The following is a 26,940-nucleotide window of genomic DNA, read 5'->3' as shown; positions in this document are numbered from 1 at the left end:
AAAAGTCCTGCATTCTAAACAACAGCTGAAATAGTCAATTAGAAAAAAATTCCTTAACTTACTCAGAGCTAACTTTTCTTCTTTAGTTAATGAAACTATTTAAAAATGGTTTTGCACCTCTCAAGCCTGATAGATTAAGTATGTGTGTCAGTGGGTGGGTGGGTATGTGTTGAGTTGGCCAAAAAGATTGTTTGGGTTTTTCAGTAACATTTTACAAATAAATTTGACTCAACTTTTGGCCAACCCAATATATATGTATTTCTATTTCATATATTTCTAATTTCTATTCTATAGAAAATAAGTCATATGATTTTGAGAATGTAGCCAAATGATTTTCACACCTGTAAATGAACATTGTAAACCATCTGTAGAAATAACAAAGCACAAGACTTTGGCATCACTACAGGCATTGTAAAAGTTAGTACAAACAGAAAAATGAGACAATTCTAACATCTTCTCATCTGGAGAGAATATATAAATGAAGAAATAAAAAATGTGATGACTAGTTTCTAAAAAAACTAGTTTCATAAAAAAAAAACATGACGTTTCTCAGCCTCAGTATTCAAATAAATAAAAATATTTTCATTAATAAATAAAAAAATCAAGATAATTTTCATGACTTCTAAGCATGATGTGTGTGTCAGGTCATTTGAACTGAGACCTGGTATGAGGGTAAACATTTCTATAAGGTAACTGGTTGAAAAGGATTACCACTTTACATAACCATGTATGTACTCAATCTTCTAGGAATTTATTCTTAGAAAAGAATTAGTGATATGCACAGAAATTTAGCTTCAAGGATTTTATTCATCATCCTATCCTTTATTGCTTCTAAAATAAAATAAGTTAAACAACCATTGAAAGAAAATAGAGGAAATGTCTCATGTTACAGAAGTTCTATGAAAGCTTTAACTATTGCAGAAAATATTCAATGTCATAGGGAAAGTTTATAATAGATTTACTGGGAAAAAAGAAGCCATGACACCAACTTTGTACAAATATTCACATTGCACACACACATATACACACAGCACACATACTGTAAAAATATGTATGAAAATATTAACCATGGTTATTTCTGGTGTCAAATTACAGGTGACTTATTCTTTTTCAAGCTTCTCTATATGTGTGTATGTGTGTGTGATATACACATATATGCATATTTTTACATATTCCAGATATACTTTGCATAAATATGTAGTTTACACATATGTATATTTATACACACATATTCCTACAGGTCAGTAGTTGCTCAATATGCTACTGGAGAACAGTGGAGAAATAACTCTAGAAAGAATGAAGAGATGGAGACAAAACAAAAACAATACCCAGTTGTGGGTGTGACTGGTGATGGAAGTAAAGTTGGATACTGTAAAGAACAATATTGCATAGGAACCTGGAATGTTAGGTCCATGAATCAAGGCAAATTGGAAGTGGTCAAACAGGAGATGGCAAGAGTGAACATCGACATCTTAGGAATCAGCAAAATAAAATGGACAGGAATGGGTGAATTTAACTCAGATGACCATTATATCTACTACTGCAGGCAAGAATCCCTTAGAAGAAATGGAGTAGCCATCATAGTCAACAAAAGAGACTGAAATGCAGTACTTGGATGCAATCTCAAAAATGACAGAATGATCTCTGTTTGTTTCCAAGACAAACCATTCAATATCACAGTAATCCAAGTCTATGCCCCAACCACTAATGCCGAAGAAGTTGAAGTTGAACGGTTCTGTGAAGACCTATAAGACCTTCTAGAACTAACACCCAAAAATGATATCCTATTCATTATAGGGGACTGGAATGCAAAAGTAGGAAGTCAAGAGATACCTGGAGTAACAGGAAGTTTGGCCGTAGAGTACAAAATGAAGCAGGTCAAAGGCTAACAGAGTTTTGCCAAGAGAACGCACTGGTCATAGCAAACACCCTCTTCCAACAACACAAGAGAAGACTCTACACATGGCATCACCAGATAGACAACTAAAATCAGAGTGATTATATTCTTTGCAGCCAAAGTTGGAGAAATTCTATACAGTCAGCAAAAACAATACCAGGAGCTAACTGTGGCTCAGATCATGAACTCTTTATTGCCAAATTAGACTTACACTGAAGAGAGGGAAAACCACTAGACCATTCAGGTATGACCTAAATCAAATCCCTTATGATTACATAGTGGAAGTGACAAATAGATTCAAGGGATTAGATCTGACAGACAGAATGCCTGAAGAACTATGACAGAGGTTTGTGACACTATACAGGAGGCAGGGATCAAGACCATCTCCAAGAAAAAGAAATGCAAAAAGGCAAAATGGTTGTCTGAGTAGGCCTTACACAGAGCTGAAAAAAGAAGAGAAGCTAAAGGCAAAGAAGAAAAGGAAAAATATTCCCATTTGAATGCAGAGTTCCAAAGAATAGCAAGGAGAGATAAGAAAGCCTTCCTCAGTGATCAATGCAAAGAGAGAGGAAAACAACAGAATGGGAAAGACTAGAGATCTCTTCAAGAAAATTAGAGCTAGCAAGGGAATATTTCATGCAAAGATGGGCACAATGAGGGACAGAAATGGCATGTACTTCACAGAAGCAGAAGATATTAAAAAGAGGTGTCAAGAATACACAGATGAACTATACAAAAAAGATCTTAGTGACCCAGATAACCATGATGGTGTGATCACTCACATAGAACCAGACATCCTGGAATGCGAAGTCAAATGGGCCTTAGGAAGCATCACTATGAACAAAGCTAGTAGAGGTGATGGAATTCCAGTTGAGCCATTTCAAATCCTAAAAAATTATGCGGTGAAAGTGCTGCACTCAAAATGCCAGCAAATTTGAAAAACTCAGCAGCAGCAACAGGACTGGAAAAGGTCAGTTTCCATTCCAATCCCAAAGAAAGGCAATGCCAAAGAATGTTCAAACTGCCACACAATTGCACTCATCTCACATGCTAGCAAACTAATGCTCAAAACTCTCCAAGATAGGCATCAAGAACTGTGAACTTCCAGATGTTTAAGTTGGATTTAGAAAAGGCAGAGGAACCAGAGATCCAACTGCCAACATCCGTTGGGTTATTGAAAAAGCAAGAGTTTCAGATAAACATCTACTTCTGCTTTATTGACTATGCCAGAGTCTTTGACTGTGTGGATTGCAACAAACCGTGGAAAATTCTTAAAAGAGATGAGAATACCAGACCAGCTGACCTGCCTCCAGAGAAATTTGTATACAGGTCAAGAAGCAACAGTCAGAACTGTACATGGAACAACAGAATGGTTCCAAATTGGGAAAGCAGTATGCCAAGGCTGTATACTGTCACCCTGCTTATTTAATTTATATGCAGAGTATAGCATGTGAAACGCTGGGTTGGATGAAGTACAGGTTGGGATCAAGATTGCCAGGAGAAATATCAATAACCTCAGATATGCAGATGACACCACCCTTATGGAAGAAAGCAAAGAGAATCTAAGGAGCCTCTCGATGAAAATGAGAAAGGAGAGTAAAAAAGTTGGCGTAAAGCTCAATATTCAAAAAAGTAAGATCATGGCATCTGGTCTCATCACTTCATGGCAAAGAGATGGGCAAATAATGGAAACAGTGAGAGATTTTATTTTCTGGGGCTCCAAAATCACTGCAGCCATGAAATTAGAAGACGCTTGCTACTTGGAAGAAAAGCTATGATCAAACCTAAACAGCATATTAAAAAGCAGAGACATTACTTTCCCAAGAAAGGTTCATCTAGTCAAAACTACGTTTCTTCCAGTAGTCTCATGTGGATGTGAAAGTTGGACTCTAAAGACAGCTGAATGCTGAAGAATTGATGCTTTTGAATTGGAGTATTAGAAAAGACTCTTGAGAGTCCCTTGGACTGCAAGGAGATCCAACCAGTCCATGCTAAAGGAAATCAACTCTGAATATTCATTGGAAGGACTGATGCTGAAGCCGAAACTCCAATACTTTGGCCACCTGATAAGAAGAACTGACTCACTGGAAAAGACCCTGATGCTGGGAAAAACTGAAGGCAGGAGGAGAAGGGGACGACAGAGGATGAGATGATTGGATGGCATCACCGACTTGACGGACATGAGTTTGAGTAAGCTCTGGGAGTTTGTGATGGATGGGGAAGCCAGGTGTGCTGCAGTCCACGGGGTTGCAAAGAGTTGGACACAACCAAGTGACTGAACTGAACTGATATTTATATACATAAATTACGAGTTAATATATGTTAATATTATATATATATATAGTATATTTTACCTTGGACACTATGAAGAATTAACCAAAAATCGGCATTTTTGTTTGTTTGTTTTTAAAAGCATTTACTAGTACTAAAGAAAAAATGGTAGCATTAGGAGTCCATTTTATTTTGAGAGTCCAGGTAGGTGAGACTCTTTAGAAAGCAATGAAGAGGACAGCACTGTGTATCAAATCCTATATAAACATATTTACTCTTACCAAAAAAATGTTCTTTCTAAATTAATACCCATCTTAAAATGCTAGAAGAACAAAATAAATTCTAAATATTAAGATGAGAGAATTATGAAATTAACTGTATGAAAAAGAAATAATCTAGAAAAAATTATAAGGACAAATAGAAAGCTTGAAAGAAAAAGTAAGTGTATCTCTTTATAGCCTGAGTTTTTAAAAAATTGAAGATAAAAATATAAAAGATTAGGGATGAAAAGTGAAACAACACAGTTACAGAAGAAGTTTAACAAATTATATGAAAATATGACTCCAGAAGAGCAACAAGAAATATAAAATATATTCAATATAGAAGCAGAAATAATCTTCAAGAAACTAATAATCAACAGGGGATTGTTCTAGCTAATGTTCACCTACAGCACACTAACTGTTCCTATAAAAATAATATCATCACTTATATGTAGCTATATTTGATGCTATTTTATTATTTAATCATGTGATTAAAAAATAATAAACACTGGGTCTGGCTGAACATCCAGTGTTCTCTATGAGATTCAAATTAGATGCTTCTCAAATTTTAATATTTTAACTATAAATATTCAGTGTTCATATGCTAATGACAACTTAATTCTTCCTGTTGAAATGTCAAGAAGCAGGATTCTCTGTGGTCTAGGTATTTCTTGGGTCCTCCTACCTAGATTACAGCTCCTCTCTCTAATATCACTACTTCTAATTTTATTACTTTCCTGTCCAAACACTTGTGTGCATATGTGTGTGTGTGCTTTAATCAGATGTTTCCTAAAACATTACATTTCCTACTCAAATAAACTTTTAATTGTTCTCTAATTCTTCTTACTCAGAACAAAACTCAAAGCTCTTGGTCATTTGGTTCCTACATCTCTACTTTTAGGTATTTACTGCTGTCCATTAAAATCACTATGTTCCCATTAGTCTGGCTTTAGTTGGCATTTTGGGGAAGATAACATTCCTGAAAAATCATCATCATCCTTGCACCATCTCCTGTCCCCAAACACGACACACATTGCTTTTCATTCATTCGGATTATCTGTCATCTTATTCCCACTTATGTAAGCTCTAATCCTCATTTACTGCCTAATTATTAATGAAATAATCTCCTTAAAGCTGCGCCTACTGCATCTGACCATCAGCATACAATGTTTACATTATCATCTCTCTGTTGAGAAGAAATAGGGATTTTTCTATAAACGTACAGTGATGCTCACTTTTGTCGATGAACAGCAAAGTAAATAGTGTTATCTATCCATAATAGGACTGAAAGTTGACACGAGGACTGAGGGAAGAAAATAGGAATTGTATCAAAAAAGAGTAAAGCAGGATTGGTACGGACAGTTCTGAATGACAAGAAAGACAATCTATTGGGCTGCCAGAAGATAACAGATTATCCAAGTAACCCCAGGAGAGACTGATGCTTAGACTTCATCTCCTGGGAAACAGAACACCTAAAACAACAGTGATTTAACACACTGTTGTGTACATGTATCAACATAAAAGTTCTGGATACACTTCTAATGCATACATTTCTGCATTTATGTAACGTATCATATATGTGTGTGGGCATGTGTAAATACACTAATATATCACATGCACTATAAAATATACTAAAAAAATACAAGTTTTAAAGGATAGAAAGTACATTTAAATTAAAGCTGCAAGTTTGTTTTTGCAACCCAGTGAATCAGATTGATGTTCAAATCACATTTTAGAAATGTGATTCTACTAATTTTAACAAGATGGCTGAGTGAAAGAATCAACAAATTAGTTCACTGATGGGTTAATCATTTCCAGATACAGGGTTGGGGCTGCTGAAGTCTTGGGGAAGAGGTCAGTTGTGGGAAGGGAGGAGAAAAGAGAGAAGAATATATCTTATGCTGCAAATAAATCAAGCTCCCCACCAAATCATATATTATTTCTCTGACAACTCAAACTGGTTCAAGGCCACCAAGAGGCAAGAGTTCTTATGTGGGAACTGAGTGCACCCAGTAACGAGCATTCCAATTTACACAGAAAAAACTGTATTCTTGGAACAGTGGCTTGAGGCCTTAAAGATGACCAACAGAGTTCAAGTTAAAAAGAAGATCGGCCCATAACTCTCTCTCTCTTCTCTTTCTCCTAAAATGATACACTAGAAAATATCTACAGGACTCACCCTGGCATTTTCATAAATGATCTTATGATACCAACTCCCTGGAATTTGATCAATTTCTATTCCTTATGTTTCCTTCCTATTTCTCTCAATAACATCCCTCTTCCCAACTGAACTCCCTTCAGTGTACACAGAACACAGACATATAAAGAGATACACATAGTTTTGTATAATGCTGAGCATCCAGCAGAGACTCCTTAGCTTTTTTCAGAAATAAAATAAGGACCCCTTCCCCCAACACCCACTGGATCATTGAAAAAGCAAGAGAGTTTCAGAAAAACATCTACTTCTGCTATATTGACTACACTGAAGCCTTTGACTGTGTGGACCCCAACAAACCATGGAAAATTCTGAAAGAGATGGGAACACCACCCACCTGACCTGCCTCCAGAGAAATCTGTATGCAGGTCAAGAAGCAAGAGCTAGGACTGGACATGGGACAACAGACTGGTTCCAAATTAGGAAAGGAGTATGTCAAGGCTGTATACTGTCACCTTGTTTATTTAACTTCTATGCAGAGTACATCATGCGAAATGCCAGGCTGGATGAAGCACAAGCTGGAATCAAGATTGCCAGGAGAAATATCAATAACCTCAGATATGCAGATGATACCGCCCTTATAGCAGAAAGTGAAGAAAATCTAAAGAGCCTCTTGATGAGAGTTAAAGAGGAGAGTGAAAAAGTTGGCTTAAAACACAATATTCAAAAAACTAAGATCATGGAATTTGGTCCCATCACTTCATGGCAGATGGATGGGGAAACGAAACAGTGACAGACCTTTTTTTTCTTGGGCCCCAAAATCACTGCAGATGGTGACTGCAGCCCTGAAATTAAAAGAAAAATTTGCTCCTTGGAAGAAAAGCTATGACCAACCTAGACAGCATATTAAAAAGCAGAGACATTATTTTGTCAACAAAGGTTCATCTAGACAGAGCTATGGTTTTTCCGGTAGTCATGTGTGGATGTGAGAGTTGGACTCTAAAGAAATCTGAGCACTGAAGATTTGATGCTTTTGAACCGTGGTGTTGGAAAACACTCTTGAGAGTTCCTTGGACTGCAAGGAGATCCACACAGTCTACCCTAAAGGAAATCAGTCCTGAATAGTCATTGGAAGGACTGATGCTAAAGCTGAAACTCCAATACTCTGGCTACCTAATGTGAAGAACTGACTCATTTGAAAAGACCCTGATGCTGGGAAAGATTAAAGGTAGGAGGAGAAGGGGACGACAGAGGATGAGATGGTTGGATGGCATGAGTTTGAGTAAGCTCCGGGAGTTGGTGATGGACAGGGAGGCCTGGTGTGCTGCAGTCCACGGGGTCACAAAGGGTCGGACACAACTGAGCGACTTAATTGAACCCCTCCCCCACAAGTTGAAGTGTTTCCTCATCTGGAATCGCTTAGCTTACTTTTGGTTGACACTGAATAAAACAGAACATAGTTTTATCAGCATTGTATACTTTATGTGTATGAAAATATGCATTTTTAAGTAACGTGCATTACCTTCCAATTTTTATAAAGAATATATTTCAAGGATCCTACGGGATCAGTGAATGTATGACAGTGTATTTCCTGCATAAACTACACTATAAATACATACTTTCTGAATCTTCTCTTCTTTATTGGAAACTTACAGACTATTTCTTCTTGTACTCCACTCTCTCCATGTACATCCATGCCCCGCTTTCTTATGTTTAACACAAGCAGAAATGGTATTGCTTTAGTATTGATCTTTTCTACCCTCCTAATGCCAGTATAAACCTCCAGGAATTGAGACTCCAGTCAACTCAAATATTTCAGTCCATTCCAATTGTAAACATGCTTGTATTTCAATTACTCTTTCTCTTTCACACATATCCTCAGGATACAAAGAGAACTGGGAGTATATTGTGCTGTGACTAAGCATTGCCCCTGAGTAATACTTGGGTGTCCTGCTTACCTACTTGTAGACGACCATGTCTAAGTTTATGGAGCATCATTTCTGAGTCACTTTTTCCCAACTCAGCATCACCCAATGTTGCTCCCAGTCTTTCTCTCTTGGGGAGCTGGAGGTCCTCGCATACCAATGAATTTTCCTTTTTGAGCCTTTATTATTTTTCACTTGATTGTAACAGACTCCATGACCTACTTGCTTGATCAAAACTGAACACACCACAAAGTCATTTTCCTCCTCTTCGAATCCTGCTGCCTGAAAAGCCTCAGAGTTTTTCTTAATCAGCTGAAGTAGCTGAAGTTTTTAAAGTAGATTCTCCCTTCATTTATTTCCAGAAAGTCCATCTAGACACTTCTATATTAAAATAACTTAAATATATGTGTTAAAATGAAAGATTCTGACTTTAATTGTTCAGTACTTCAGGGCATTTACTTCAGAAGAAATGAATTGTATATTACATTAACATCCCCCAATCCACACAACAGTTACTTTATTAATTTCCAAACTAAACTGATTTTCACTTGATTTCATTTTATTGGAACCCCTGTAAACTGTTTTAGAAATTTGATAAAGCAAAATGAAACCTATCCTACAGATGAGACAAACTTACAAAAAGCAGTTGACATTTCTATCCTAAACACTTTACATTAAGTGACAATGGCCGGTTTCTAGCTTTCATTCTACATTTTTATGAACTCTGATCTCCCTACAGTTTGTAACACAAGGTCAAGGTTCGTCACTCGAGTGCCTACGAAGGCTGAATCAGACCTTAACTGATTTAAGGAGCTGCCTGGAGGGAGCCCAGGTGAGTTAGAAGACATGGGTTTAACAAGAACTGCTTTGGTTACCGCTGCTACGCCTGTTTGTCCAAAGGGAAACCCGGATAAATGCTATTGGGTCTTGTACATTGAAGAGAAGCCAAAAATAAAATTTTCTAATATGAAATCTCCCTTTCTTACAAGGTTGATTGGTAACATAAAATGTTTAAACACTGCACTGACCAAATGAAATAACTAACCAGCAGGATCTGGATCATAGAGCATATAGTTCATCCCCTCTGCTATTGATGACTATTCTATGACTCACTCACTCTATTCCTTTGCAATTCCTGAAGTTGAGTTTAGGGAAAACCTGAAAAGACAATTTTCTAGGCAGTTCCTTCAGCTAATAACCAAAAAATGTTATCAGTAACATTTTTATGTTTGTATATAATCATATAGACATAATAAGTACATATCTGCATTTTGTTTTATTTATTAATACAAGCCTATTACTTGAAAATTTCCCCTTCCACTCACAAGTCCTGGTTTCAGAATGGGTAACTCTAATGTCTCATTATTTTTCATACGCACTTCCCAAATACTTTTTGGTGTGATTTTAGGGTCGGAGCAATTCATCCTGATTCAGTTGCATGTAGAAAATACATGCTATTAACTTCCATAGTTTTCACTCATTTCATTTTTGCCCTTAGTATTTGGTTACATCTCTCCCCCAACTTGTAAAGTTAAGCTAATCCTTGACAAACAACAACTTAACCAAAAAATTACCAAACAATAAATGAAAAAGAGTTTTCTTCTGAGTTAAGAGGCTCCTAATTGGAAACTGACCAGAATATGGTGTCGCTCACCGGGTGACTGCCTTTGCTCTTAACTGAAGCAAAACTACAGACATCAGAAACTCAGCAGCTTAAAAGCAAATGATTATCCACCAAGCCCAATGTCTCCCCGAAGGCCTGGAGATTACACGTGTAATAATAAGGCTGCCCTTGCCAAAAGTAAGGCTTAATGCTTCATTTTATTTATTGTATTTATTGAATGGAGCCATTGCTCGATAGCCCCTGGGAGCATTAACAAACATGAAAGAAACCACCAAAGGAAGGAAATGTATAAATAAGAAAAACCCATGCCCTAAAGTTTATAATCTGGAACACGCAGTCCTGGGAACCAGGCACATACTCTTACACTTCTTCAAGTACCCTGTAATACGTTAGTTATGCAAGCATTGCTTAATTTGCCAAAAACTTGAATGTCTGAAGTCCCTTAGAGATACATTTGCAAAACACTGATCCTTCTGCTTCTTGGTTCTCTATTATGCCATGTGACGATGTGATATTTCTAAATTTTGCCTCTGATTCTGTATTATTATCAGTTGTATTTTAACATTGTGATAACCATTTATTTAGGACTTCCCTGAATAACTTATTGTAAGAAAAGGTGCCCCTATGGCCTCTAGTATGTGGACTTGCAGTGAATTGGGCCAGGGGTATTAAAATCAAATCATCCTTGCATTTAGGAAGAGAAAAGACTAAGAAACTGTGACATTTGGTTCTCAAGTCCTTCACTTTTTTTCCTATCCATGATAACTCATTTCATATTCTTCTTTATAAATGTTACTCTTTCACATTTGCAAGGATAAAAATAGATAAAGCTTAGAAACACAATTTGAAATAATGGTCATCCAAAAGGGATTAAAGTGTGGTTTTAGTTTTATTTTTGAAGGATTGAGGCAATATTTTCCTTAGCTACCATGGAAGTTAAGTCACCTACAAATCAGCCTCAAAAGTACAAATCATCACCCTATGATTTTTATAGTTACTTCTTTAACTCTTCTTACTCAAAACATTTTTCCTTTCGTGAAGAGCAAAATAATGAGCTCTTGGCTATTGTTGTCTGGTGCTTATAGTAAAACTTTATATATGTTCCAGGCATTCTCTGTAATTTTTACATGTGGGCTGGGGGTGAAGACAGGGGTAGAGTGGATCATAAAACACAAAATAAATTTAAGAATATGTAAGAGGAACAGAGCGGGGCAGAAACCTACTGGCGGGTCTTAGGTGTGTTTAATTACAGGGCACTCTAATGTAAAATTTACCGAGGAAAGAAGGAAGGCTTAAGAAACCCACCTCCTCTGACAAGTGAATGCAGTGCATTAGTTTGAGGTACCAACTTATAGACACTGTTGCTGGGACCAGGGAACTCCTTCGTCCCATCCGAGTTCACACCCCATAGCTCTATTAACCTGCAGCAAATACCGGGGTGTGCTCAAGTTCTCCAGCAGAGAGAGAAACACTAGAGACCTCTTCCAAGAGGACTAGCAATCTAATAGCATCTGGATTCCACAAACACGCTTTACACAAATCCATTATGTGCCAAGAGCCAGCTTGCTTTGTAAATGCATTTGGTGAAATGTAATGGAATTAACCCAACATTTATATTTTCAACCTCAAAGTACATTAGGAGAATTATAAATTTCCCAATTGACAACAGATGTAAATGAACATTGTCCTTATTTACTTTGGGTGGAAACGAACAGGGCAAAGGAAGGATATTTTTGCTAAAGCTTCATCCAAGGTCAGAATTGTTTTCTATAATTTCTGGCTTCCTATCCCAGAGCCAAGGTTATTTTCTTTGTCTTTTCCTTTTTTTCCCCCTTTCTGGATTTCCAATAAAATAACTGAAACTAGAATTATGCTTAAAAAAAAAAAAAAAAACTCAAGGATATTTTTAAGTCCCCAAGGTGAAGAAACTGCCTAAGGGAGTCAAGGGTACGTAGACCAGGTTTTTTTTACAGTGTGTGCTATTTCGCATTTTTAAGAAGGCAATTAGTTATTCTTGTGTATTAGTGACTGCCCCATTTTCTCCATAACTCAGGTGATAAAAAGGGCCTTGGAGAGGACATATTTTAAGTGGGACATTTATTACCCCAAAAAAGGAATGATTCTAATTTAGAGTTACTGGGAAAGCCCTTTCTATAGATGCAGTCAAATTTCACAGCTGCAAAAATCTGGCCTTGCTGTTTGCAACTCACACTGCCATTTCTAGCTAAGCCCTTGTTAGCTTAAAGATAGAGTTAAAGAATCTGATAAAATAACCTGAACATTAGTGTTTTATCTATTTAAAGCAATCCAACAGTACAATATTAATTTGGTGGCCATGGAGCATGTGTAAGACGCAGAGCTGTGAGTGGTGATAACCTTGAAGAATCTACACTGGGAAAAAGAAAAACAAGAAACACAAATTTATCTGTGTGTTCACTGTAATGGGACTTTCAAGTTGCTAGTTCCTAGTAGGTCATTTTTGCCACAGCAGCAGGTACAAAGGACTGTTAGCAGTCAGCGATTTTTATTACATGAGTTTGAAGGTAGAATCCATGTTATAGAAACTCAAGTTGATTTTTGAGACCTGTCTTGACTTGTTACCTACTCATAGCAAAAACCACAATTGGAGTTTTTTTAAGGGAGATTTTAAATAAGAACTGTGAATATCTCTGTACCCCAAGATAGCACCATAAAAATGAAATAAAAATACATGGGGTCCAAAGAAGAGATTCATTCTGTGTCCACATACCCTTAAATATAAAATGAGATTGGAGACCCTCTTTGTCAAAGTGTAGATTCCCATTACTTCCTCTTCAAGAGAGACATACCTAAAAGGTTATTGATTTGGTTCTGAAGGACAGAGTGTTTATTATGAAGGAAGCCATGGCAGGGCACGAGTGTGAGAAATTAATGATGGCTTTGTAAGTGTCATGCTGTGGCATGGAACCAGTGGGGCAACTGTCAATCTATATGATAATACATTCCCAAACTTCATAAAATCAGCCAGGTGAAAAAGCATTGATTTTTTTTTTTTTTTTTTGTGAGCTAAAAAGAATTTGTCAAAAAGAAAGAGCAAGAAGTTAACACCTCAGTCGGCAGAGTAGCTCACACCTCACTTTTTATTTGGTTAAGGAATTTATGATGTAATGTGGACAATTTCTTATTTTTATTTCTAGTCCCCAAGAGGAACAGAGCCTGAATTATGTACATCACTGGAATATGTAAAATACTGAAAAAAAAATTAAAGAAGAGAAAAGGAACACATTCTATCTGTATGTTTTGAAATAACCAACCATCTATTACCTAAATTTGAACTCTGACTTCTGAACCACTTTCATGCTCTGCCGAATGCAGGAACAAAAGAATTGCTTCCTGGTTCTAAGTGCATTATCTAAGTTCTTTATGAAATTCTGACTATATTAGAACTAGCATTACTGAGAAAAATCATCACACTATATTTAAGGGATATTTCTTATCAGAACTCAGGGATTTATACAGAGTTGCCCCAGGTGAAAACTGTTTGAATACAGAGTTTCAAATTATATTGGAAAAAAGTGACTGCCATTGGTCTACCAAATACATCTTGACTTGTAAAATTCACTCCTCCCTAACAGTTGTAGGTAAATTCAAGGCGAGTATTTTTGCTTCCTTTGCTTCACTAGCAACCTCCCCTCATTAGCTGAGTTTTTAAGATGTATATAGCTTAAAAAGAGAGTGTAAATTCTAGAAATATGTATAGGCAATTCTTTATAGATCCCGCGAGACCAGTGAGAATTCCAACCACAGAACATTTTCTAAAATACGTTGTTTAAGATGTGCTGTAAGTTCTAGGATTACAACTGATTTTATTTATTAGGCAATCAAACTGCCTCCATTTAAATAATGTCTGACACACCGAAGTTGAAATAGTACATCAGTAAATGGATTCAATGTATGCCTTTATGAAAACTTCTAAAAGTAATTTCCTATCAAATAAGCACCTTTAGAGTGTTGAATGTGCCAAGTGTCAGAATTTTGTTAAAATTCAAAAGGAGTCAAGTGCAGATTTTTCCTTAAGAGTACACCTTGATTAGCTACATGAACTGAGGCATAATAAGACACATTCCCTTGTCCCCACTAGAGAATAAACTATTTCAGAATTAAACATAAATTTAAATGCAATATGGTGACATCTTTTTGAATATACGCAACTTACCCAGGATATGATGTATTAATATTTTCAACATGGTTTGGAGATTAAATGATATTTAGCTATGCTTTTGCATTTACAACAAGCTGTCTGCCTGCAAATTTCTTTTTTTTTTTAAATGTAGGAAAATACTTAGAGCTGCTCTAGTAGATGTTTACAATGTTTTATAGAAACCTTAACTGATCTATTTGTAAACATTTTAATGGTAATTCTTTTAGCAAACACACAATCTATTCATAACAAACCACATAACATTTGCTGTTTTCTCCATAAATCCACCGTACCTAATGCAATTTATCTTTTAAAAAATGTTTTGGGCTCAACACGGTTCTGAGTTGCTAAGAAAGCCACAAATAAGCACCTTATCTCTTTAATGACTTGCTTGGGCTTTCCTATATTTACTGCTTAATGATCGGAAGCATTTAATTTTCAAAGTTTCATTAAAACCCATCTACAAAGCTGGATGGATAAGCAATAGTGATTTGTGATAGAAGGTGTGGGAAGCCATTAACCTACATAGGTACCAAGGAGAAAAGTAAACAAAGACGAGAATACTTTTTTGAAGCCAAGTCTCTTCCTATTTGTCATTATTAAACTCCAGAGCATCTGTTCCAAGTTTGATCTTCAGTACGGATATGAGGCATTGCTGCCTGGAAATGAAAGTCTAAGATAAGGTAGGATTCTTAAGAGATCTTCATGAAAAAAAATAACCCAGGTTGCCATTTGCTGGGAAGGGGAAATCAATACAAAGACCTAGAAACTTGTGGAGAGAGGACATTTTCTAGGTATAGGTCATAGTTTATCAAGTTGCCTCTTTTGCAATGTAATTTACTTGCTAATAAGACCAACTGACGATGTCTGAATAGTGTGTTATCATCAAAATGAGGTTTTAAAATTCTCTCCTCATTTCTTGTGTGTTCCAGGTTTGCTGGTTTATTTTTGCTCAGCTCAGTCAGTGTGGGTAGACAAGGTCGATTTAAAAGAAAATGAATGGTTTATATGCCTCTTTATTAAAAAAAAAAAATCCTCAGCCCCACATGGCACAGTCCCCCAAATATTCAAAAAAATATTTAAGAAGCAGGCCTACCGTTCTCATCATCTGACTTATTTTCGTTGTCAGAATCAGTCAAGGTAAGGGCCGAGTTTTCACGACTGGACAGGCCGGAACTGCGCCTGGATTTTATCCCTCTGCCCCACAGTCTGATGGCATGTTCCGGAGACATCCCTCCCTCCGTGTCGGAGTCGGCGTCAGACCCCGTGCCGAGGGAATAGCCCTGGCGGAGGATGCCCATGTCGGAGCAGTAGCCGCTTCGGGGTGGGGAGGGCTCACAGATTCCCAGCTCCGCCAGCGTGAAGTTAGTTCCTAGGGCGACAGCAAACAAAGAGACCGGTTACAACTTGTGAAATGATTTCAAGTTTCAAGTCTATTCTAACAAAAAGCAGACAGTTTTTCCTACTCAAAAAATATACCAGGTTTGCCATAGTATACAGCTAGGCAAGAGTATTTAGGCTATTGGGGTGGATTTGAGAAGTACAGCAACAAAAAAATAAACAACTGAGATTAATTTCAATCCTAGGACAGGATGTTCAGATTTTATTTCAAAAATTTCTAATTATTTACTGCTGTCTAGGTAGCACCAGGTAGCTGATAAAACACTGGATTTATAAGAAGAGCTAATATATACCAAGCATTTCCTTTCCTCCAGGTATCTTTTATTCTGTAATTTTTTTTCTTATATTTAAAAAGTTCACAATTTTACAATGATGATAACATTACTATAATCATTCTGTCATTAGGGAAACTGAGGAACAGAGAACTTAAGTGACTTACCCAAGGTCACACATCTAGACTGCAGCAAAACCTGGATCTGATCCTTGAGCAGTCTGTCTTCATGCCAAAGAAGCTTAATCCTCCAATAAATGGGAGTGGTGGCCAGGAGACCTGGGGACCAGTCCTAGCTTTCCACGGGTAAGTCCCATTGTGGCAACTCTTAACAACTTGAGCCTCAGTTTTCTCTTCTGTAAAATCTGGGTATTAATCTCTTAAATTCCTCTCAGAATCACTGTATGGTTTATATGTGATAAGATATACACCCAAGTATTATTTTTCAAGTGACTATAGGTAAGGTGTTACTTAAGTCAGAATCATAGGGAGGGAGTCAGTCCATTTTTAAAAATTTATTTATTTATTTTCATTGAAGTAGAGCTGATTTACAATCTTGTGTTAGTTTCAGGTGTACGGCAAAGTGAATCAGTTATATATATATAAACACATATATATCCATCTCTTCTTAAGATTTTTTCCCTGTATAGATTATTACAGAATACTAAGCAGAGTTTTTTGTGCTATACACTAGGTCCTTAGTAGTTATCTATTTTATATATATAGTAGTGTGTATATGATAAACTCAATCTCATTTATATGATAAACTTAATTTATCACTTCCCCTCTACATTTCCCCTCCAGTAACCATAATTTGACTGTGAGATCTGTGTTTCTGATTTGTAAATAAGTTCATTTGTATTATTTTTAAATCAGTTTCCACATATAAGTGATATAAGACTGTTTTTAAATATATCAATTTCTTTTCGCTAACACAACTGAAAACCACACGTGAGTTTTCTCACTGACAGTGAGTGTGTACACACGTGGGAAGTGAAGGGACAGGCCTCTGGTTTGAGGGGAAGCAGAAAAGAATAAGCATTTATTGAACACGTTCACACTACCATGTGTTGGGCATGGGGCCAGGCACTCTAATAGGCTTTATCTCATTTAAATCTCATAAAAGCACAGCAGTTTAGGTGTTAACCACTTTACAGGGAGGCTAAATACTGTCTCCAAGGTCATACCTGGGCAAGTAGCAGATCCATGATTCACCCCTACATCTGTAGATTCCAAGTCTATGCTCTCTCTACAATATCAAATGGTCTCAATCAAAAACCAGTCTAGCAACATTTTTGCACAGTAAATGTGCTATCTATTTGTATGCTTTAATAGCCAGCTTTAAAAAAGACATTTGAAGGCCTCACTGCATATTAGATGAAATCATGTGGCGCACTGTACTTACTGACATTTAAATCTGTCCCTATTCATGGACAATGAAAAAATATATAATGAAGAAATTCACTCTTATGCTATTAATATCAATGAAGAAAATCTTCTAAATAGCACAAAACTCATGGGCTTGTTCTCTCTCTCTCTCTACTGATTACATGGGAGTCACTCATTGTTCAAACTCATGACATAATGAACACTATGAATGTCTACATACGTGACATCATTTCTCAGATTTTATTTTTAAGGAGCCCCAGACAACTGTGTATATTAACTTTGTATGAAGCTAATTTGTCACAGACACAAGTATTTTTATTCTGAGGCTTTACTCTATTGCACAATGGACTTCTACAGCCTTCTTTTGCTGTGTTAATGGAATCAAATCCAATGCTATACATAATTGTCTCTGGAGACTGAAACTGTTCATTGGAGAGCCAACTCAAGCAAACATTTCTGTGCGGGTGGGGTCACTTCCTACTACCTGTGTGGGGAAGAAGGGTGTTCTCACTGCCAATCAGCTTAGTTCTCAGTGGTTATTCCCTGAGCAGAGTTTCATGATGCTGTCTGGAATTCTCTACTCAACGTATTCTCTTCCAGATTGCATCCTTGGCAATTAGGTATTATCTTCTAATTGTATACTAAAATGTGTATTTCAGCTTTAGTAGTCTATACAACTCAAGTGCTCATATATGTCTGATATTATGACACTTCTCTCTATATTGTTGTTTTTCTCATGCTTCAGTCATTGGAAAAAGTCATTTCATGTGAACATTCTTCCATCTTGTCTTCTAAGCTCAGGTTTCCTCTGGAGGGTCATGAGATACATTGCTTCCTTTTCCTTCATTAAAGGAAAGGAGCCCAAACTAAAACATACATATTTTTATTTCACATGTGGTAATTTTGATTCCATTTGAAATGGAGTGTGCATGTATTAAGGCAACATTCCTGATGGTCTATTTCACATCTTATTATCTGGAACTAGGCTTCAAAGAATTCTCACGAAAAGAGATACAGCCATGTGAGCAAAGGAAGCCTCAAATTTCTGAGGAGCCCATGTGCTCCTCAGTCTGGGCCCGAGAATCCATAGACAGGAAGCCTAGAACATGGGGGGCTGTGGAATAAATGCAGTGCCCTTTCTCTGGTTAGAACATTTACTTGCTGATAACAAATGAAAATATGTTTCTGTTAAACTTGAAACAAACTTGAGCTCTCCATCAATCAGTGAAAATTTGCATAAATTTTTAAGTCACCACGGTGTTAGAAAAAAGTGTACTTCAAGAGTTCCAACTTCAAGCTTACAAACTTGAAGCTGAACAAGCAATACTGTGAAGAAAATGGAAGGTGTTATACCAAATTCATCAGAAAAAGTTAAGCTCACACTTTTAGAAAGGCAAGTTTTCCTCTAAAAACAGAACAGTTTCTTCAAAAATATCCCTTTGTAAAGTCCTCAGCTTCATCTTCCACTGGGACCACGCTTTCTCAATGCTATGTCTCCCACAATTCCTAGTTTGGTACCTTTTTGCTCTCAACTAACTCATAGAAGAGAAAATCTTGCTCTTAAGTCCCTGGGACAGATTGCGGACCGAGCCTTTCCCAAGTTTGCTGGCTTAACAACATAATGTTGGAGAGTCTTGGACATGGTAGAAAGGAAAGATTGGTCTATCATTTATTAAATCATTCAACAAATATTTATTGTTCCTAGTGCTGTGCTAGACACTGGGGATATAACAGTGAGCAGTATAAAACTATAGTCATGACATTTATAGTCTAATCGGGAAACGGGCATTAATCAGAGAATCACATAAAAAAGTACAATCTATACAATGATAAATACTATGTAGAAAAGGGACAGGGAGCCATGAAAGGTCATCCCTTCATTTTGTCACAGCTTGCCCACATGTTCATCTAGTGGCAGACATGAGGACTAAGAATTACTCCACCGAGAAGCTATCATACCCCGTCCATTTGTTCTTATCATACCCAGTTTCCCAAACATCCCTCCAGTGAATTTCTTTAGACAAGCAATCTTCATGTATTTTGTCCTAAAGCATGAAGCCCTCATGTTACACCACTCTGCTTAGCATGTGAATAGTATGGGGATGTTAATACTATGTCGACTTATTGTTTTCCACTTACTTTGCTCATTGATGGAAGACTGATTTGGTTCTAATTCATCTTGTATAATTATGTCTTTATTAAGCTCCATGGCAGCTTTGAATAGAAGAGAGAAACTAGTCATTGTGTGATTCTCCAAGCTAAGGTTTCTAGTGGAAAGCAGTCAACATTTCATTCCTTCTTTACTATCTTGGAGAAAGATAAAAAAAGAGGCACAACGTTTAAGTGTTCATGGAACACAAATTCACATTCACTCTGCCTCCAACCTCCCTGATATCACTAATGCAAGTGGGTGTGGATGATGTCTCCGACTCCTCTCAGTTATGTTTTTTTGGCTGTTGTCAATGCACAGCTTAGTGTTGTCCCATATCACATTGTCAAGACCAGAGTCAATATCTGTATAAATGAATGATTACACAAAATGAATGGTATTTATATCATGGAATTTTATTATAATTTAAGGTGTTATCAATATCTGAATATTGCCATTGAGAGAATGTTAATGTCCAAAAACCGTTAGGTGTCAGGAAAGCGGAACACAAGGTTTTAAAAACAACTCTGTTGATAAGTCTCTTTTGCTTTAAGTTGTCTTTTATTACGAGTTAAGTTTTTATTTTATACTGGAGCATAGCTGATTAACAATGTGATCATTTCAGGTGCACGGCAGAGCAACTCAGCTATACATATACATGCATCCATTCTCCCTCAAACTCCCCTACCATCCAGGATACTATGTAACATTCAGCAGAGTTCCCTGCAATATACAGAAGGCCCTTGTTGGTTATCCATTTTAAATGAAACAGTGTGGACATGTCTTCTTTTGAATCATAACCTCGGTATATGACCTAGATCCTTTCCAAAGAGAAAAATTTTGCAATTGATTTCAGGAGTCATCCTTTGACCAAATAATTTTACTTGGGGATAGAATCCTAAAGAAGGATATGTCACTGCACTGTGATCTTGGCTTTATTTTCAAAGTTCTTACCAACTTCTCACACTTTGAAATAACCTTTAAGTAGGAAAAACACATATGTCGCTAAGTCAGAATTACCATGTCATGGTAATACCAGTGAATACAAATAGCACTGAAAATGTCAGGATTTGAACAGATTTTCTACTATGAGGGCAGAAAGATAAAAGTTAACTGTAGTAATGGCCTAAATGTTTACTATGTGAGTCCCCTGAGTTTAAGAGAAGAAATTTCACACGTGGGAAGAAAAGTTGCTGTAGCATGAAAATAGTCAATAGTAATCATTTATGAAATGATCCCCACCTATCCCCACCCACTTATTACCAGTATCTCTTCTCATATCAACCACCACATTAATGTCAATCATTAATTAATTGCTGATAATGGGAAATGATATGGTACTGATCTAAGATTAAATTACAAAACTGGTGAAGATGCAGATTTCCATGAAGTCAATAAAAGTGATAATAAAAACACTAGAATCATAATCAAGACCACAAAATAACCAAGATCTAACAGAATTAAGCTATTAAGAGAAAATATAAATGAATGTTGGCATGGTAATGTCAACTGTTGGTGGGAATGTAAACTGATACAGCCACAATGGAGAACAGTATGGGGGTTCTTTAAAAAAACTAAAACAGACCTACCATATGACCCAGTGATTCCACCACCGGGGCGAATACCCTGAGAAAACCATAATTCAAAAAGACACATGCACCCCAGTGTTCACTGCAGCGCTACTTAAAATAGCTGGGCACGGAAACAACCTAAAGCTCCATCCACAGAGGAATGGATAAAGAAGATGTGTGTGTGTGTGTGTGTGTGTGTGTGTGTGTGTGTGTGTGTGTGTGTGTGTGTGTGTGTGTGTGTATACACACACATACATATACAATGGAATATTACTCAGCCATAAAAGAGAATGAAATTGGGTCATTTGCAAAAATGTGGATGGACCTCGAGTCTGTCATTCAGAGTGAAGTCAGAAAGAGAAAAACAAACTAACACATATATGTGAACTCTAGAAAAAAGGTACAAATGAGCCACTGGGAGATTGAGACTGATGCACTCCATGTGTGAAACAGTTAGCTGGAGGGCGCCTCCTATATAGCATAGGAGCTCAGCTCAGTGTTCCGTGGTGACTGAGACGGGTGGGATGGCAGGAAGGGTGGAAGACAGGGTCAAGAGGGAGAGGATATATATATATATACCTGCAGTTAATTCACTTTGTTGTACAATATTGTGAAGCAACTATACCCCAATTAAAAAAAAAAAATCCTGGAAATAGAAAAGGTGAGGGACTTCTAGTTCTTGACCAAGATGAAATTGCCCACTTCTCTATATACCTGTCTTTAAGGACAGCTAAAATCCCTGGACTGTACATGTAAAAACTACATAAAATGAGTCTAAAGGAGGTTTGAAAGAAGACAGATCTATTTCCTCCTGGGACCTGGAGGAAAACATTGCGGTGAGTTCTCTGGGTTTCCTTTCTGCCTCATATATCCCAGATGTGGTGCTAGAGAAATTTGCAAGCTGAAAATACCAACGGAAGCAGACCAAAGTAAAGCCTAATCCAATGAGGGTCCTTCCCCACCTTCACAAAATACTAGGGTGGAATCAAAGACCAACTGGTGACTGGAATTATTATTGTCACTGAGGGGTGATGAGCTTTCCCTGATTCCCCTACAAAGGGTTGCTGGAGGAGATGAAGGGAAGCTAGACTTCCATCTGCACACAGTGATCATGAGGTACCCTTCCCTCTCCTTGCTGGTGTTTGAGGAGGATAAATGTCAAATCTAGTGACTCACAGCGAACTCTAAGGAGTAGCCCTCTCCGTCTCAAGCAGGTTGGTATATGCAGGGTCCTAGTGGGGAGTCTCAAACCCCAACTCTGCAAGGAGGCATCCCTCCCCACTCCACCCCAATTGTCCCCCTTGTCAAAGTGAGTCAAGCGAGGAACCTGGGCTTTCACCTCCACCTGCCAGTCAAGCTTCAGGGTCCCACTGTTCCCAAAGGCTTGGTGTCAGAGGAGCCCTACTGAAACAATAGTTAAATAAGATCCAGACTTTTGAAACAGTACTTCAAATAGCCAGGATACAATAAAAAAATCACTCATCATGCCAAGAATCAGGAAAATCTCAATGTGAATGAGGAAAGATAATTATTAATAAAAAATTAACTAGAGGCCATTTGGAAAATTAAAGAATCAAAATATTTTTGTTTTTGCAAAATATGGCCCTCTGTGATCATGCTGCAAAATGCAACTCAGAATGAAAGATGAAATATTGTACACTCATACAGTTGTGCCATAAAATGTATATTGTACCCCACACAAATTATTATTCTTTATCCTTTTGAATAATTATAGTGCAGCTGGAATAATAAATTGTATTAAACATAAAATATACTCTTGATAATCAATCTTATTTTCTCAAGATAAAGTCACAATAAATTATTTTTACTATTTAATATGAAATATTGCTACTTTCTAAACAGTGATTCATTTTTGAAGTGGCCTTTTTTCTAGGATCATTTATCCTAAGACAAAGAGAATCTCTTATAAATAAACATGGGTCACTTTTCTTGAGCAAATGTTAGACTCTACATTTTAAAGTCAGGGATGAATCCTGACTCCAAATTTTTGTACCAGATATTTAAGAAAAGAACACAAATTATAATACTATAGTTCTCTTTATCACAGAAAGTGAAGTAATTTAATCTGATGCCATAAGCTTTTGCAAACTAGAAAGTTATCAGGCAAAATAGGAAATTAAAAGAGATAAAACATAACTTTTATTTTCCTTTGATTCATCAAAATATATCACCAAATTATTACCTTACATTTAATGTTGACACTTTAAATTTTGCACAGTTAAAAGTATGTATAAGTGATATAAAATATTCAGTCCAAAACAAATACCAACAATATCTAAAATACTATTTTCATACATATTTAAAATCTACATATTTGTACATGCAATGGTAATAATTTTGAAAACCAATGAAGGAGCTACTTAATGAATTCTAATGTTTTATACTTGTGTATACTAAAATTCTTCACATCAACTCTCTCTTAATGCCCTTCTAAAGTTCATCTGATTTTACACATTCAGGTATTTTCCCAAATGTTGACAAAACTGTTCACAAAATATCCTGTGGCTTAAAACCACAGAGTAGGTGTACATGTATTATTATTCATAAAATGTAAGTCCAATATTTATATTTCAAAAATATCCTTTATAAATCAAAATTTTCTTTTGAGTATAGCACCTAAAATGTTCATATTTTAATATTTCTAAACTTGCAGAATTATCACTTTGGTCTCTATCTGAATCTCTGACATGTCACAACTTATCAAATTTGTAACCAGAATCATTCCAATGTTAATAAACACTTTCCAAATCAAAAAAACACCAAAGGCTAGTGAAACAGGAAAGTTTCCAGTATTCAAGGTTTTCCTGTAAGCTTTATCCCCTCAAAGTCAAAAGTGAACGTGGCATTCTCCTCTGATATGGCATTTTCATGTTCCAATCTGAACAAAGCCCAATTTGTAAAACCCAAAAGCCGACTACAACAAAAGTTTCTCCTAAACAACTGCCAGTTCATAAATATAAATGAAATGCTCCTGAGCTTGCTGGAGACTCTTTTCTGCTGATGAAAATTCCAACAAGATTAAAAATCAATTCCAGTATTAAAAACTATAGCAATCAGTTATCCTATGTAAGAGCATTACAAAGGCATACAGTCATCTGACCCTCTGAGACTCTGCTATTTCAAACAGTTTTTTGTTCATCAGAAAAAAGAAAGAAAGCAAAGGACCAGAGTGGTAAGCTGCAATGGTCTAACTGTTCTGAGTTTGAGAATGTAAGATTAGCTTATGCTTTCTGAGAGCTTCAGAAGGTGGCAGGCACTGTCTTAGATGCTGCTATATACAGATTTCCAGTTAATTAGTGTAGCAGCCTTGTAAAATAGTCACTACCTACATAGCCATGGATTCAAATGGGATTCCACTGTCTGTTTTAAAAATACTTGTGGACCATATATTCTTAGAATTAATTACTTCTGATGAGTCTCCACTTTATAAAATACACATAAAAATAGCACCTGCCTTTATAAGATTCTTTTGAACACTGAGTTAGATAAGGCAGGTCAAAGTGCTTACAACACTGCCTGCCACTCAGTAATTACACGACAAATGTAGATAATATGATGATCATTGGCTTACAAATGAAGGAACTTGTTTTTTTTAAAAAAATTACAGGATTATTAACACTTTGTGTTTCTTGCGTTGTTTTTGAAAGTTTTGGAACAATACATTTTTCTAGGGATGTGTTTTGTAGGGATAAGCTTTTCCAGGGAAGTATGCCTATTTCATCTACGTCTTCAAATGGGTTGGCACAGATTTATCCAAGTATTTTAAATCCCTTTAAATTTCTTCTGGGTTTGCAGAATGCTGCTGCTTCATTTTTTTTAATTCCTGAAATTATTTTATTTGTGTTTTTTTTGACTGGATTGGTTTCAGCAATGATAAATTGCTTTTGTCTTTCAATAAATAAATTTTTGCTTTCCTGGTTCTATCTACTATCTACACATGTTTTCTAGTTTATTCATTTTTATGGTTTCATATATACATATATACATATATATATATATATATACACACAAATACCCTTTTTTCTTTTGTTCTTTGAGTACAGACAATTGATCTTTTTCACATGTTTAAAATTTGATTTCTTATGACATCAGTGTTCAGCCATTTTTCCTTTTTTGTAAACATTTCAGGCTATATATTTCTCTCTAAGGATCACTTTCAATGCATCTCATAGGTTTTGACTCACAGCATCTTCACTGTGGCTTAGATCTAAGTATTTTAATGTTTCAAATGAACCTATTTATTGCATTTACAAATGTATTAGGGTATTTTGTATATATTTCTGGTTTTGAGCTCTAATTTACCTGCATTTAGCTAAAGAGCATCATTTTTATATTACTAAATTTGGGAAGAATTTTTAAATTTCCTCCATAACCTGATAAATTTTTCAAAGTATTTCATATCCATTTGAGAGAAACACGTGTTCTCTAATTATTAGGTGCAATATTTGACATATTTCAATGAAACCAAATTATTAACCCTGTGTTCAGTTTTTCTACATGGTACTAAATTGCTATTTAATTGTCTTATCAAGAATTGAAAGTTACATGATGAATTTTCTTACTGTGATTTGTGTTTCTCCCCATAGCTTTATCTGTATTTGCATTATGTCAATTTAAGGTTATATTATAGGGCTTCCCTGGTAGCTCAGTTAGTAAGAATCTGCCTGCAGTGCATGAGAGCTGGATTTGATCCTTGGGTAGGGAAGATACCTTTGAGAAGGAAATGGCAAACCACTCCAGTATTCTTGCCTGGAAAATCCCATGGACAGAGGAGCCTGGAGGGTCCCTGGGGTTACAAGAGTTGGACATGACTGAACAACTAAAAAAAGGCTATGTTATAGGTATATGTTTAGAATAATTAGAATAATTACAATTATCTGATGGATTGAACATTGTCATTAATATGTAGTGACTCTTTATCTCCAATAAGCTTTGAGATTATATCTGCTTTTTTATTATTAATTATATTTTACAAGGAATTTGTCCATTTCATCTAATCTGCCATAGTTAATGACAATGTTCTTGAATATACACAGGATCCATAACAATATTCCTTCTTTCATTCCTGATTTGGAGTATTTGTGTATTGTCTTTTTTTCTTCTTGATTATTTTAGCTATTGCTTTATCAATTTTATCAGTTTTTCAAAGACCAGTTTTGGGCATTAATATTTTCATTTACTGTTTCTTTTCCATTTCTTTAAGTTTTGTTGTCATCTTAATTATTTATCTCTACTTATTTTGGGTTTCATTTGCTTAGCCTTGTCTAGTTTCTTGTGACAGAAATGTAGGTCACTGATTTAAAAACAATTTTTATTTCTTAAATACAAACGTATCATCTACTCCTCTTTTCCTGCATCTCACAAATTTGGATATGTTGTACATTCCATTATCATTCAATTCCAGATATTCTCTAATTTCTCTTGTACTACTTTGATTAATGGATTACTTAGAAATATGTAGTTTTATTTCCACATACTTGGGGCTTGTCTAGATTTCTTTATTGCTAATGATTTCTTACTTAAGTACTTGGTGGACAGAGAACAGATTCTCTAGGATTCCCTCTTGAAATTAACTGAGACTCACTTTGTAATCCTTTTATCAATTACAAATATCCATCTTTTTTTCCGGTAATACTCGTGGTCTCAAAGTCTAGTATGCCTGATACGAAACCATTCAGCTTTGTGAAGTTTACTGTAAACTGAACATTCTGTCTAATTTCCTTCCTTTCCTTTCAACTGTTCTGTCTTTGTATTTAAAATGTGTCTCTTGCAGACAGCATATATTTAGGACTTGCTGTTTAAATAATCAGACAATCTTTTCCTTTT

At 36.1% G+C, this 26,940-nt stretch overlaps 1 protein-coding gene across 5 annotated transcripts in view; it reads right to left on the bottom strand.

The window, feature by feature from the left end:
• The window catches only part of TENM2 (teneurin transmembrane protein 2), a 1,355,454-nt gene that overhangs the window by 927,990 nt on the left and 400,524 nt on the right, over positions 1 to 26,940 (bottom strand). For all 5 annotated transcript variants that reach the window (XM_070465745.1, XM_070465746.1, XM_070465747.1 and 2 more), the window contains exon 4: positions 15,409 to 15,684. In XM_070465745.1, the coding sequence (XP_070321846.1) occupies positions 15,409 to 15,684 (276 nt within the window). The remainder of the gene's footprint in view (positions 1 to 15,408; positions 15,685 to 26,940) is intronic.

This window comes from Odocoileus virginianus, chromosome 3, assembly GCF_023699985.2.
Source record: "Odocoileus virginianus isolate 20LAN1187 ecotype Illinois chromosome 3, Ovbor_1.2, whole genome shotgun sequence".
Classification (NCBI taxonomy): Eukaryota; Metazoa; Chordata; class Mammalia; order Artiodactyla; family Cervidae; genus Odocoileus; species Odocoileus virginianus.
This window is presented reverse-complemented; position numbering and strand designations above follow the sequence as displayed.